Raw genomic sequence first — 15234 nt, 5'->3', positions numbered from 1 at the left:
ATTCTTTGTGTCCTGGCCATGTCCGTCCCCTTAGAAAGAACGTGGCAAAACTTCCAGTCAGGGATCCAGAGTTTATGTAATGGTGATGGCCTCAGAATCTGCTTCTTTGTACAACGACAATGCCTGAGGTTACTGCTCATCATCTGGTCAAGATGAAGCCATCACAGTCGGAGGGTCCCCAGCAGGAGGCACATGTGGTGACCAGACATGGGGGTTTAATACCCGGTCCTTTGGCACAGAGGCCATTTTGTTTTTTTTTCTTTGGAATTATTTTTAAAATCAGAATTTCTAGGTAATTCCACACAAAACCAACTGAATTTTCCAGAGTCTGGGATGGAGAACTGTTTCTTTACCTTTAATGCTGAGATCTCCCAGGGCACACAGCAGGCACGTGCATGAATGCCAGGGACACTAGGACAGAACTACTCGGGTGATCTTTAAGACAGAAGAGTTTGTACAAGAGAATGTGGGATGCGGTGCCAGTGCCTCCTACCAAGAGGAGATGGGGTGTGACAGCAATGGACAGGCAGGCCTGCAGCCACACTGCACTGGCAGTCTCTGCTGGGCTCTTCACACTCTTCTAGGACACTTCCTAAAGGAGTGAACTGCACATGTATGAGAGCTGTTTAACATGATAAACACATGGACACAGGTAGCTCTATGTTACCATTCAGAAATTATATGAAATGCACTAGGGAAAAATAACTATCTCCTTACAGTGTTTTGATTCTTTAAAAACAGTGGGGCTAGCCTATGACAGACATTGAAAGTGGGATCAAAGCGTCCAGTGTCCTCAGCAGGCTAGACTAAAAGAAGGTGTGACAGAGCACCAAGCCCTTGACTACCGCCAACAACTCTGGGTTGGGCAGTCCCCATGAAGTAGTGCACTCAATTCCTCTGTATTTTAAGAGTACACTGTTTTGGATACACACAGAAATTTCCCTCATTAACTTGAGTCCTCCTGTTCCCCTCTTTCAACAAGTAACTGATAGTGCACCTTGACTCTGCTCCCTTCGCTGGTCTTAGTAAGATCTCTGTGCCTCGCTCTAGAAGACGAATCACACACACAGTAACAGAATGCCCAGTGCCTATCAAGTACTGTGAGGAATCAGCAAAGACTTTATCTTCCCAGGCTGCCTCTGACAAGGCCACCAGGTCATTCTATTTTTTTTCAGCCTTGCCATCTTTACTGGGAGCAGGGACAGTACGGGTCAGAACACTGCGTGAGGACCTGCATGGCTGCAGATGTGTCTATGGGAAACAAATGGCTTTCCATGCCCAGTCTTTGTGCTGACGGCTACAAAGCAACAACAACATGTACCCACCCTTTTAGCATCGGTTGTTACTTGCTGGTTAAGGTGGCGCACAAAATATTCAATGGTGTGCCATGGTAAAAGCTGGAATCTAAACTCATACTCCAAGTCTCCAGGTTATCAGAAGAGAAGGAACAACATCTCCCAATGATCTAATACTGTAGCTGAGAGCATCAACAGCTTGCTCCAAACTACAGTACCAAAGAAGACATGGGAGATGTTAGGAGAACAATCCCATCTAGAGGAAAGTCTGGCACCTGACCACAGTGCCTCTTCCTATCCAAGGCAATGACTCCGTAAGCTGCAAATGATCTAATATGCCAAGGTTAATTTTCAATTTACAGTGAAAGGTTACTATTACACTGTGACCCGTAAATTGCATCTTTCCGTGAATACCCTATCATCTCACAGTGCCCCACTGCAGTCAGGAGGATCAGGCTTTCTATATTTGGTGACTCACATCTGTTTATTATTTAGTTTATGCTTGGCTTCACAGCTCCTTTGAGTTAGCAGCTTATAACAAAAATCAGTTTAGCTACTTACACCTAGCCCAGCATTCCATCCAAAAGGTTTAATCACCCTGAGGATCACATATCTATATCCAGCCAAGCAAAACAGAGTTAAGTTTTCCACAAGACAGATACTTTAATTACTGTCCAGTGTAACCTGCTTGGTATTGGGCAGAATTATTCTGCTAATACAAAGGTAAATGAGTGCCTGGAGGAAACAGCCTTGTAGGAGAACTGCTGTGAATTTAGACCGTGGCGTTCACTGTCATCTCTAACAGTTAAATCCAGTAGCCAACACCCAGGGGCGGCTATCCCACCCTCAGCCGTTCTCCAGCTTCAGCCTGAGCTTTGAAACCTGGGACCATTACTAAAGAACTGCATAACGAAAGAGCAAATTCTCTCTATTTATTTGGAATAGATCCAAGGTATTCTTTTAAAGACTTGTATCTGATGACATTACATATAGAAGTAAAAGCAAAGAAACTTTCAATGGCACTGGCAGCTAGAGTCTGTCTTCTTCCTACAGCTTCAAACAAAGATATATACTTTGGGGACTGAGGATGAGTCTCAGTTACAGAACATATTGCCCCACACCAACAAAACTAAATAAAACAAAAATACACATCCTTTAGAAAAGATGCTTTCTTCAGTATGTTCTGAAGAAACAGATAACATTATCATCAAAACAGCATTATTACGCATGGTTGCACATTTGTACATTTCAGAGGCTGTGGACCTTCACAGGTGTCAACTTGGATCGTTAGAGAAATGATGGCTAATAAGAGTGGAGCAAAGATATACACACACACACACACACACACACACACACATGGTGTGCCTGTAGCATCTCTGTGTGCACAGGAAACAAAGTAATGTTTAAATACGGAAAGGAGCACTAGAGGGGATTAAAACCCCAAGTATAAAACAAGTATTCATGAGTCCATTGTGAGGAATAAATGGATGACTACACACGTCACAGAAAAAGCATGGAGAACTATCACACGCAAAAGCGTAACTTATGCAGGCACTTTACCCTCAAGGAGGGTGTATAATACCCCTTTTGAGACAGGCTGTACATGGGAGCTTCCTGACCAAGAATACAATTATTGTTGTTATTGATTGTTGAGGCAGGGTCTCTCTACATAACCCTGGCTGTCCTGGAAGTCACTATGTAGACCAAGCTGACCTGGAACTCACAGAGATCCCCTGCTTCTGCCTCCTGAATGCCACCACACCTGGCTGACCAACAATACAGTGTTAAAAGAAAAACTGAAAGGGTAGCCTTCAGTGGAGATACTGAAAAACACCTGGGCCAAGTAATGCCGGTCAGCTTGGTAGTGCTGTGTGCGTGGAGACTGATTTGAAGTGATGTGATATAACGCAACATGCTCTTCCTTCCAGGATCTTAACCCATCTACTCTGCAGTGAAAATTCCAACAGACCCAATCTGAGAGACAGTCACCCGGCCAGTCACCTCCAAAAGTGTCATAAAAACATGGGAAGTAAGAAACTGTTCCAATTAAGAAGAGTCTAAGAGAAAATGATCCTCAGATTAAAAAAAGAATATGTCAGGTAAAAACAAAGGGCATCTGGGAAAACATGGCTTCACTGTGTTGTTTGCTCATAGTTTCCTGAGGACTGTGTGTTCACTTGTGTAAGCAACCAAGTGACTGTCCAGAATGTTTCCAAAGTGCTTTGTCCCTTTCTAAAATTACTTTACAGTAATAGTTTAAGTGGTTCTCTATTCCATAGTATTTGACATCGCATGTTCGGTTGCTAATTTGCCTCTGTAAAGGATACCTGGGTCACTGTCCATCACTAACAGTTAGATCCCAATGTGGGCTTTTCCATGACACTTTCTTGTAGAACTACATGAAAGCTCCAGGGATCATGGTCCTCAAATGCGTCTGTCCTTGTGACACTGAGATAGAGTTAAAATGGGGAACAGAGGCGCATTGGAGACGCAGGTTTCACCGTGGACAGCTGTAGGTACTGGGTTAAGTGCCAAGGTCCTAAGCTCCTGTTATGTTGGGCCTGGCCAGTGGCTTCCTGGAATGCTCTTCACAGCTCTGTAAGAAAGCAAAATCCTTCTGGCTGCTTATCACAGAGACCAGAAAGGAAAGCACTGGGCTGTTGATGTCACTTTTTAGAGACGTACAAAAGTTTAAAATATATTTTTAATCCATATGGCTAACTATAATGTGAATTAAAATAGAAGACTGCTCAAGAAACCAAAGAAGTATTACTATATGGTTGCTTACTTTGTGAGCCTCTCAGGTTCAGGGGAGGAGAGGAGGTGAATGTCTTCCTACACACTTCTCTCCTAGCTGGGACGGAATGTAGGGCCTTGCCTGTGCTAGGCAAATGCTTTACTAGTGAGGGGCACCTGCAGCCTCTTACCCTGTTTCTTTTAGATGCTGTTATGGATGCAGAGGCAAACCAAAAAATGCATTCCTCAACCAGCACTATCTAATGATACTGTGTATCCAATGCTATCATTTGAGTCTATTTTATAAGGCAATTTTGTAGGTAATGAAATAAAAACTTAGGGGGTAGGTTATCAAATACTCTTTGTGTGTATCTATACTAAATGGAATTAATTGCTGCCTGGCATTATAACAAGAAATAACCTCTGGGATATTTTTCTCTGAGATGAAAATGATAATCTGGAAGTAAAAGGCTTTGTATATTTTAAATGACTATTTTTATGACTACCAAGCTTTCTGAAACTTCTAATACATAATGTGACTATTGATAATAATTCAAAGACAAGAATAATTAAAATGAGAATGTAAAAAAATACAGCAGTGAGAGTCTGAGGAAACTTTCCTCTCTGGGCCACTTAGCGACCACTAACCAGCTGTCACAGGCACCTCATCTCACATCCCCATGTTCCCTAGCTAAGGACTCAGTATAGACAAGTGTGTCCCAGGCACACCATACAGGAGGAAATAAAACATGGGACAAGATTTTATCAATCCCTTTCTCTATAATTCTATTATCCAGAAATTTCTGTGCTAATATTCTTGAAATGCTTGGCAGAAATTTCCTTTATCCTATTAGCAATTATGCACACAGCTGTCAGCTGTACTCTGAGAGTACATATTTTACCATATGCTTTATAAATCATAATTTAATCATTGACATCTCATCATTTTTGATTGTGATTATTACAATCATTGTTATAATTTAATAGAATTATTAACTTAAAATGCAATTTGATCATCTAGAAAAAGTGTTAATCAATATTCACAGACAGGCTATGCAGTATTTATTCTCTATTGGTCTTGAAGGTCACAGAGTGAAGGCTTCGTGTCACTGACAATGATTTGCTCCTCACAAATATATCGACAAAATACCACAATTAGTCTTGCTTCAATAGGCACACACAATAAAATGAATTAAAAAATACAGCACTCCACATACATTTGCTCTTTTGTAAATCCAAAGGGCAATGCTATTAAGGAGATATCGTTTCTTTATTTTAAAATATTCTACTTGTGATTTGTCATTAATTCTAGCTGATTCTTACACATAAATAGTTGAGCAAGGCAAAGATAGCTGTATCTTGAGATAATATTTAAATTTGGACTTACTGATATGAGAAAATGTAACCATATAGGGGAAAGGACGCCACTAATAAATAGCTAGTTTACAGGAATAAGCAGTCATTAAAAATCACAACCAATCAATCTTTTGGTCCACAATCAGCAGAGGTCATGCTATGCCTTGATCACGTGTTGATGACTTCATGCTCTCTTGAGATTCCTGTGATTGAGTTGAGCTCTGGCTTCCTTCCACAGCACTGGACACAATGAAAGCTGGGTGCTCATGCTGTAGAGGAGTGTCTATGATGAATTTAACATTTGTTCAGTTTTAGTTTGCTATGATGAGCCTGAGACACAAATGACAGGCAAGTATAACTTTCTTCTCTTGGAGAAAATGAAATATTGATCACTTATCATAAGAAACAATGACTAAATCATAAATGGATCCTGTCTCATACATACAAGTCAGTTGTTTAGTCTCTGACTTCACTATCATTTTTAGACCTTCAAGTAGACACAGCATGCAACTGATGATGCAACACTGCAAGTACTTACTGGGTCTAACAGTACCTTTCTGAATTCAAAATTAACCCTCTAAGAATTCTATTACTTGCAGATTAAAAGCTCATCTCTGTAAAAGCACTGGTAGAGAAAAGATCCTCCCTTCATTCAGGAAAATGAAAACCATGGTGGTTTATACTACACAGAATAGCAACTGACTTACAAACTCAAAATGGGGGCACTAAACAGACCACATCTGTCCTAAGAAGAGGATGGAACAGTCCCATGAACTGATGGGGATTATCATATGAGAATGTGATATACACAATGTGGGATCCTCTACCTTACAAGTTAACATGTAGAAGTAACTGCTAGAGCCATGAATACATAAGATTATATGAATATAGCATTGATAGGGCTGTATAAACTAGTCTCTTAAATGATAACACTGCTTATTAACATGGATGTTGTGATAGGTCAATATTGGGGTTAAACAGAAAACATCAATTGAACCATTTCCCTAAATAAAGCTCCAGGGTGCAATATTCTGAGCACTTTATCCAATAAGAAATGCTTTTACAATGGTGCTGTGGTGACTGGGAAACATTGCTATCATCTGTCAAGCTAATGGCAGCAAAGTTCAATACACCAAACAACAGGCTATTTGGATGCCTGTCCTGAGGCTCCAGGATCTGCACACACCACGTCAATACAATACTTTAAAAATCATGACGAAGCTCATTGTTTTCATTTTCAGACTTAAAATATGTGTTACATATATTTTTACATATCACTTAACATTCTGCCTTTAATCACTGTCAAATTTCCATACAAATCAAAAAGTTAAGTATAAGGTTAGCAGTTTCTTTGTTATAATTTCTCTTAAGCTCTTAAAAGTCTTTAAATCAATGAAATGTTTTCAATGGTGTATTCCTATTATTTTAAAGTTTTCTACATACTTTAACAAAACTTAATTTTCTTTTAGTGGGCAATAATGTGAATATGTAAAATTCAAAAATATACTTATTTTAGAACTTCAAATAAGAATTGCTTTGGATACCTCTGGTCTAGGCTTCCAACATTTGTGACCAGGAAATACCTTCTCAACATGTGATCATATGGAATTACGGAGGAGCTCTGGAATACTACAACAGCAAAAACAGTGCTAGCCCTTTCTGAGAAAAAGAACAGTAGCCATTTTTCTTCCATAAGCAGTTATGTGTGCTCTATGTCTGCCTCCAATCCTCCTTGAGGGCTAGGAAGACAGCAGTTTATAAGTCACACAGATCTCACCACACACCGCGTCACCCTGAGATCTCCAAAAGGTTCAAGACTGCTGAGCTGCGCTCACTAGACTCCCCACCCCCACCCGCATGCACACAACATGCGGATCCTATTTTGACACACACTATTGGTTTCAAAAGTTATTTCTGGCACACAGTGGGGCAATAGCGAAGGGACACTAAAGGGGTGTATACTGCAGGGCTAGGTGTGCAAAGGATGGAGTGTATTGCCCTAGCTTCTCCCTGTCTACCAACATGGGATTCTATTCTGGAACTTCCTAAATATCACCAACAGTTCAACTCATCCTGATCTTCACAGACTACATCAGTATTTTTTCCCTTTCTTTTTATTTTTATTTATTATATCCTTACTTCACAGCCCTGGCTGGCCTGGAACTTACTAGCCCAGGCTAGCCTCAAACTTAAGAGATCTCCCTGCCACTGTCTCTTGAGTGCTTGATTAAAGATGTATATCACTGGATTAAAGATGTATACCTCAGGATTTTATAAATCAGATGTGGTGTGACTTCCAGGAAGAATCCTAAGTTTCTTATCATAGTTTTATTATATACCAATCGGAAAACATTTGAATGTTGAATGGAGCCTTGCCAACCCATAGGAATTAGAGCCTACTCGAACTTTAAGGGTTTTCAGCTCAGTTGTCCTTCAAGTTCAGTTTTAAACAACCCTACAGTCTTTTCCCAGTAACTGTTTCTTGTCCAGCCTGGAGCCCACATGGTCACCACTCTGGCCCTGTGTAGATGGGGCAAATTGTGTTAGTTACTTTTGTGTATCTGTGCCCAAAATATGTAACAGAAACAACTCAGACGAAAGATATACTTTGTGTCAGTTTCACAAGGTTTATTCCATGGGTGTTTGCCCTCCTGAGCTTGGCCTGGCCTTCACGTGGTGGGAGAGAGTGAGAGTTTTACTTTGTGGTGGGGCAGGAAGAGGAGGGAGACTAATATTCACAACAATCTAGTTCCTTCACCAAGATCTTACCCCGTAAAGTTACCACAACTTCTCAAAATACACCATTAGCTGGGACCAGGCATTTAATACACAAGGCTGTGGGGGAAATTTTAAATTCTAATTATAACATTCTTCCTCTGGCCCAAATGGCTCATGGCCATCTCTTATATCCATTTAGTTCATATCAAAGAGTTCACAAAATCTTAACAGTTCCAATATTTTTTAAAGGTTCAACTTCAGAAACCCTAGTGATACTAGAGATAATCTTAGCTATGAACCCATATCAATAAAAAAGAAAATCATTATTTATACTCACCATGTAGACCAGGCTAGCTCAGATTCCTCCTTAAACTGGTCTCAAAGGCTTAGGAAGCACATGGCCTGGTAGTTATAGTCATGACCCTACTTCTCCAACACCATTCCTCTATAAGTGTAGTTGTAATGATAATAACAACGATAAAATGTGATGAATAACTTAAAGTCAAGATTGATTTCAGTTCAGGGTTTCAGAGGGTTCAGCCCAATGGGCTGCTTGGTCTCATGAGGTTGGGCAGAAAATGACAGTGGCACCATGCCCCAGAGAGTCTTTTTCACCTCATGGAAGACTGAAAAGGGACAGGGAAAAGAGACCCTAAAGGTCTCCCTTCCTCTTCAGATATATCAAACTACCTCCAACAGCTACAGACCAAAAGTTCAACACAAGTACATATGGGAAACATGTCACATTCAAACTAGAACATTCTTCTCCTGAGTGGGGAGAGAGGAGAGCTATGCAGAGACAGTAACAAGCTCAGAATTGTCCTAGGACACAGCAACTGATGACCAGCGAAATAGAGTAGGTCTAAAGGTACAGAACTACAACTCAGCTTTGTTCAGCCTTTAGAGATAAACGACCTCAGGTAAATTATAACAGTAGTAAGACTACTGCAAATCCTCAGAGGAATATAAAAACATCTAGACAAAAGTGAAAGTATTGGTGCTTCAATCCATGGGTAATGTACAATGCAGTCATGTCCACTGTAACTAGATGCTCATGAGTCAGGGAGAAGATTCTGGATAGGGCAAACAGAACAAAACAGAGTTTATTTGGGAATCTCTGAGATGAAGCTGCAGGCATCTGGGCTGAGCAGGCAGGTTTCAAGCAACGCAAGGTCCCAGGGCCTCCAGAGTATGGCATGCACCAGGACAGAGTGAGCATCAGCATTGCAGTAAGCAAACTGATCACAATGAAGGAAAAAGAAAGCAGGCAGGGTCCTAGATGAGGTGGAGAGGCCATCCAGTGCTCCTACTACATGGAGAACAAGTACTCTGTGAGAAGACAAGCAGCTGACTAATAGTATTCCAGGTGGTGATGCTGGCAGGGTGGGTGAAGAACCAAATGTCTTCAGTTTTCCACGTTTAAATAAATGCTTTCATTTTGTCCTGTTTTTGCATCACTTTTAAGTTCTAATGTGTTAAATGACATGTCATGATGCCTGAACTGCTTTATTCTGGCTACAATAAGATAGTATTTTCACTGAACAGAAATAATGTTAACATCCAAAACTTTAAGATAAACTTGTTTAAGAAAATAGCCACAAGTTACATTTGTTTTGAAATGACACAAATCTGCTTGTGCACTAGGGTTTCCTTTCACAGTTCCTCATCATTAAGGTGGAAAAAGATACATGGGGACTTGTGCCTTCATTCTCTGCAAAGAGTAAGTGCCTTTCAAAGTGGCTAAAAGAAGGGTGGACAAGGCAACACATCCTGACACCCAGCCTGGCCAAGTAGTCTTCAGTTTTGAAGGGAAATCAAAGGGAAGGGTTATGGGACTGGGGATTCTCGACTAGAGTACAGTGCTCTGGATTTTCAGAGTGAAAAGCTGACAGTGTACAGGAGACAAAATGAGAAGGTGCAGTTCAATAATCATGGGGCTGACTTGTATACATCAAAGTTCTCTCAAAGAAAAATTTAAAGTCCTGCAAAGTCTATCCTGGTGCATGACAGGGTCAAGAATATCGCTGACATGAAAGGAAACCTGTTCTTCTTCAGGAAAGTGGTTCTAGTATCCACATAAAGCACAATTGTTCATCACTGCACCTGGACTGCTAGAATACCACCACAGGTAACTTCTAGGTAGAGGAAGAAACATAGTACTAAGTTTTTCTAGTGATCAAGAAGTATGGATATTCTGCTTTGACAAAGATACACAATATACCAAGAGACTTCTGCTGGGACATCTAGAGCATCTGGGAAGAAAAGGTTCTCTCAAGCCTGGTGGGGCCTCGTGCATCTGCAGACAACAGAGTTCTTCCCGCTCCACATGCATCTCTCCACCACTTTCTGCATCCTGAAGAAGGCTACACTGTGGTTCTAGCAATGACTTATAAGAGTCCCTTCCTCACGTACAAGGCACCTATCTGCTGGCTGCAGGTACAGTGCACCCTACTGCCCAGTGTATGCTCTGACAGCCCCAGCCCACTTCTTCTTGGACTACTTCATGTGCTCACACTTAGTAACCTGCCAGGGCGGGCTCTGGACTCTGGGCAAAGTGTACAGCAAGAGAACCACACTTTCTTACCCTCTCTCTATGCTTGTTCTTAATGTTTTCTTGGCCCACTCCTTACTCCTCATGGTCTATTTCCTGCTCATCAGTAACACTGGGGTTCTATGCCTACTTTTCTATTATTTCCAGAACTAGAATTTAGTACCTTTCCTAAACATACTGATTATATACTTAATAAGATCCAATTTTGTAGCACATTTGAAAGACCTAATTTGTTAGCACTGTCTCCATAGGTGCTTTGATTATTTTATATATGTGATTAAAGTACTCCAAGAAGACAGACTACATAAAACTGTACAAACACACTCAGAATGACTGCAGAAGAAGTGGAAATTTTAATAATAGATTTTACCAAATCTCAATGGAGTAAAGCTAGAAACGACTACATTAACACACTTAAAGTTTTTAAAAATCATTTCTGAGGTCTTGCAATTATTTATACTACAAATATTTTTAAAGAATTATACAGAATGACTGGAAATTTAATATACAAACTCAGTGACTCATTGCAACATGAGGAAAAACTGGACTATAAAGTACAGTCACAGTAATGAGTTTATTTTGGGAACTATATAAAGCCAGCTGAGTTTTCTCATGTTATTTTAAGTAAAAACCATTAAATGTTGTGGTATAAAAACTAAAGGGCCAAAATCTTTAAGAATCTTCCCTTCAGATCATAAGCAAATCCAGCAAATCCTGAAACAGTCTGAATGTTAGAGGTCTAGTTTGTGATTATCAAGGATGCAAAGGACCAACTCTTAGGTATTGACATGTTAGGGTCAAAGGTGAGCTTTGAAAGGTCTAAATTATGTCCAGAGGGATGCATATCCTTCAGCTAAGGACAGTCCTGTGTCCTTGCTCCAGAGAAGCAACCTTCAAACCTGCAGTGTCCAGGTAACAAATCACACAGGTTTGCCCAGTGAAGAACACCCTCCCCAAACAAAATGCTCTAAGGAAGCAACTGACCTCGTCAGGACTGGATGCCTGGTAGGTGCGGTTCTCATCACTGAAGTCTTGGTCTGCTTCAGCAAACTCAGTCTCCCCAGTGACTCCAGCCCGAGCCTCGTACACAGGAGTGACGTTGTGACAGAGGGCGATGGCTTTCACTGCTTCATGGATCCGGCTGCTGACACTTTTCTTAACTTTAGGAGTTGAAGACTGGCTTCTTCTCAGTGGAGCGGAACTTGGGTTGTGCCCACTTGCTTGGGAGTGTACCTTTAAAACAGGGTGCCATGTAATGAGGGCAGACAGAATGGACCAGAAATTACTGGCATATTTTCTGATGTAAAGCAAGCTGCTTGAGATAAGAACAACACTTTGATTCTTTCTCTTACACTGTACCCGGGAATATAAATAACTTTTGTCTCAGCAATGCAAAACGCTTGGCTCTTTGAAGGTTGTCAAACACACCACGGTATTTGCTATGATACTTAAAACCCAGCACTTTCCCATTCCTAAGTTCCATCAACTGACACTTTCCTCCTTAAAACAGCAAGATAAAGATCAAGGCAGAATGGTAAGCTCACAAGGGCACATAAAACAGTGTCACACCAAAGCAGCCAGAACTCTTTAAGACTTCCTTGAATGTCATAAGTAAACCCACTGTTCACTGGTCTTTGGACTTTGGTGGTCTAGTTTGTAGCTAACAAGGATTAGACATGGTAATGGCGTCTGTGAGATCTCCCATTGTTCATGCAAAGCAACTGTCCACTGAGCACTGTGTATCTGCCTAACTCCCATTAGGTCTGGATAGAAGTCTGAGCTGTTACCACCCAGTGATGAATTTTTGTTACTCATCTCCTACCAGGGTGGGTGTCAGAGGACACTTCCCAAGCCACAGGACAAACATACATTCTTCTGTCAACTCAGAGACTCAGAACAGTACTCAGAAGGGACTAGGGATCAGAGTGACTGAGAGGCATTGAGTATGAGCTTCTCCTTACCAAGCACAGCCTACATAAGAAAGTATGCATCTGTATCTCCTGCCCCACAGCTGCCCCACCTTACACCGAGCTGCTCCAGCTGCAGAGTAGTTCAGCCCTTCTTCTGAACTATGTAATCTCACTGATGCTTAATCACATCAGTTTAACTCACACAAATTCCATTAAAAAATAAGTTCTTAACCACCAAGTGCTTCCAGTGGGCAAAGATAATCAGGTTAAGAAAGATCTGTGCTACATTAGAATGAGCTATAGACAACAGAACATAAACAGGGACTAACGAGTTCCACATACAGAGACTTACTGGCAAAGCCCATGCCTTTAGTGAAAGATCTTCAAATGTTCTTAGATGTAATATGTAAACATTAAATATCTGTTATATTTATATAATGATTCTTTAGTCTTCTGCTTTTAATATATCCCTGATAAAATAATTATAATAATAATCACATATAATTTATAATATTCACATTAATGATAACGTAAGTTAACTTTATTATTGTTAGGGTCTCCCTATGTACCCTGGGCTGGACTGGAACTTTCAACACTCTTGCTTCAGCCTCCTGAGTGCTGGGATTACAGGTGTGTACCACAACACCCAAATAAATGAACATTTTAACAAGCAGTGGTTACATGGTGCCACTTCACTATGGACAAAGATTCTTAGGTAAAAGAAAGCATGAGCTCTTCTCTCCTTTTGGTTTTGTTAAGTTCAGCAGTATGAGATTTTGTCAAACACACACACACACACACACACACACACACACACACACACACACAGATACAGGGAAGTCCAAATGGCTCATTAAAAACACAGGCTATTGCTGTTGCCCTTGATGCCTCTCAGAGGTTGAAAGTGGGTCCCTATTGCTGATGACACTGCATACTTAGGACAAAAGACTTGTATTTTTTGAGCTGTATTTAACTTGAATGCTTCCTTCCTACAGTCTGGCTTAAACAGTAGCAGCAAGTACTTTGTGAGCTGCCAAACGGACAGAAACAATGAGCAGTCCTACCCAGCTGTGACACCTATGATCAACAATAGTGACAGCATGGCAAGATACCTGTAAAGGTGTGACAGATATGGCATTCACATGTTGGTGATAGCTACTGTCTAACTGGACTTAAGGCCCACTTAACAGGAGGGAAATCATGCCTGGTACTAGAAACCTAGCCAACTACAGGGGGCTAGTGAAATCTACTAAAACCACTTTGCTAGATCAATATAATTACTTCACTACATTCAAAACCTTATCCATGTACTCACAAATCAGTATAGCTACTCCACAAAGAAGCTTATCTCTAGAACAAGGAGAGACTGCTACTTAAAACCACAGCTGAACACCATGAAGCCCAGACCAATGAACACATCTGCAGCATAGTTTCTACATCTATGGCTCAAGGAACATCACACAAAGGGAGCAGAAAGACTGTATGAGACAGAAAACCAGGATGACTGCTGTGATACTGTCTTGCATAAGCAAGACCTAAACAATGATAATATCAATAGACATGCTAATGAAGGGGGAAAAATCATCTCACCAGGGTCCCATATGTAGACAAGAACTACTGCCATTAATGACTTATCCAATACAAAGTGCTTATCCAATACAAAGGTTAGCCTTGAAACTATATACACATAAACAACAAAAATGGACCCAGTAGATTATATTTATATATTTGTGCACATATTTATGCACACACACATAAACATTCACAGCCCCACATGTATGCATAAATAATCAAAGAAAAAGTAAGAGTATGTGGGGCAGGCTTTGAAGGGAGGAAGTAATATAATTATATTTAAAATATATTTTTAAAAATTTAAAACAATAGACTAAAATCTTTCACAAGCTATTAAAATAAAATATTCTGGAATACAAAATCCTCTGCATACCTAGTATGTATATGACATAATACATCAAATGTATATACGTATAGAACAGTCCACCCAAACACCAACAGATACACAGTCTGTCAGTAGCACACAGAGGGTTCTCAAAAATCAACCACATCTTGGGACATAAAATAAATCTTTACAAATTCAAAAAGGTGGAAATAATGCCACATCTCCTCTTGATCACAGTGTAAAAACTTACAACTGACAGAAAACATCTTTACTAAATACCAAATTCACTCATTACAACTCTGCTAAATACACAAACCCACTTATTACATCTCTGCTAAATACCCAAACCCACTGACTTATTACATCTCTACTAAATATACAAACTCAAACTTATTACTGAATGATTAATGGAGCAAAGAAAAAAAATCAAGAAATAAATTTCAAAGACTGTACTGGAACTATACGAAAACAAAAACACAAGCAATAACTCCCTTCGGGCACACTGAAAGCAGTTCTGTGAGGGAAATGTATAGCTCTAAGTACCTACATAAAAAAAAATCAGAAAGAGTACAAATAATGATGCAACTCAAAAATTTGAAAAAAAAGAAAGAAACCAAATCCAGACACAGTAGAAGGCACGAAGTAACAAAACTCAGTGCAGAGACTAATGAAAGAGGAACAACAACAACAAAACACAATATAAAGACTCAACAAATCTAAAAGCTGTCTCCTTGAGATGATAGGCAAGACGGACAGAGTTCTGGCCTAACT

At 40.2% G+C, this 15234-nt stretch overlaps 1 protein-coding gene across 7 annotated transcripts in view; it reads right to left on the bottom strand.

Annotated features, from left to right (window-relative positions):
• Positions 1-15234, bottom strand: part of Atp9b (ATPase phospholipid transporting 9B) — a 218779-nt gene that overhangs the window by 30245 nt on the left and 173300 nt on the right. For all 7 annotated transcript variants that reach the window (XM_085676363.2, XM_085676368.2, XM_085676362.2 and 4 more), the window contains one exon: positions 11641-11889. In XM_085676363.2, coding sequence (XP_085532489.1) covers positions 11641-11889 — 249 coding nt within the window. The remainder of the gene's footprint in view (positions 1-11640; positions 11890-15234) is intronic.

This window comes from Myodes glareolus, chromosome 13 (genome assembly GCF_982192425.1).
Source record: "Myodes glareolus chromosome 13, mMyoGla1.1, whole genome shotgun sequence".
NCBI lineage: Eukaryota > Metazoa > Chordata > Mammalia > Rodentia > Cricetidae > Myodes > Myodes glareolus.
The sequence above is the reverse complement of the archived record's forward strand: the minus strand, read 5'-3'. Positions and strand labels throughout refer to the sequence as shown.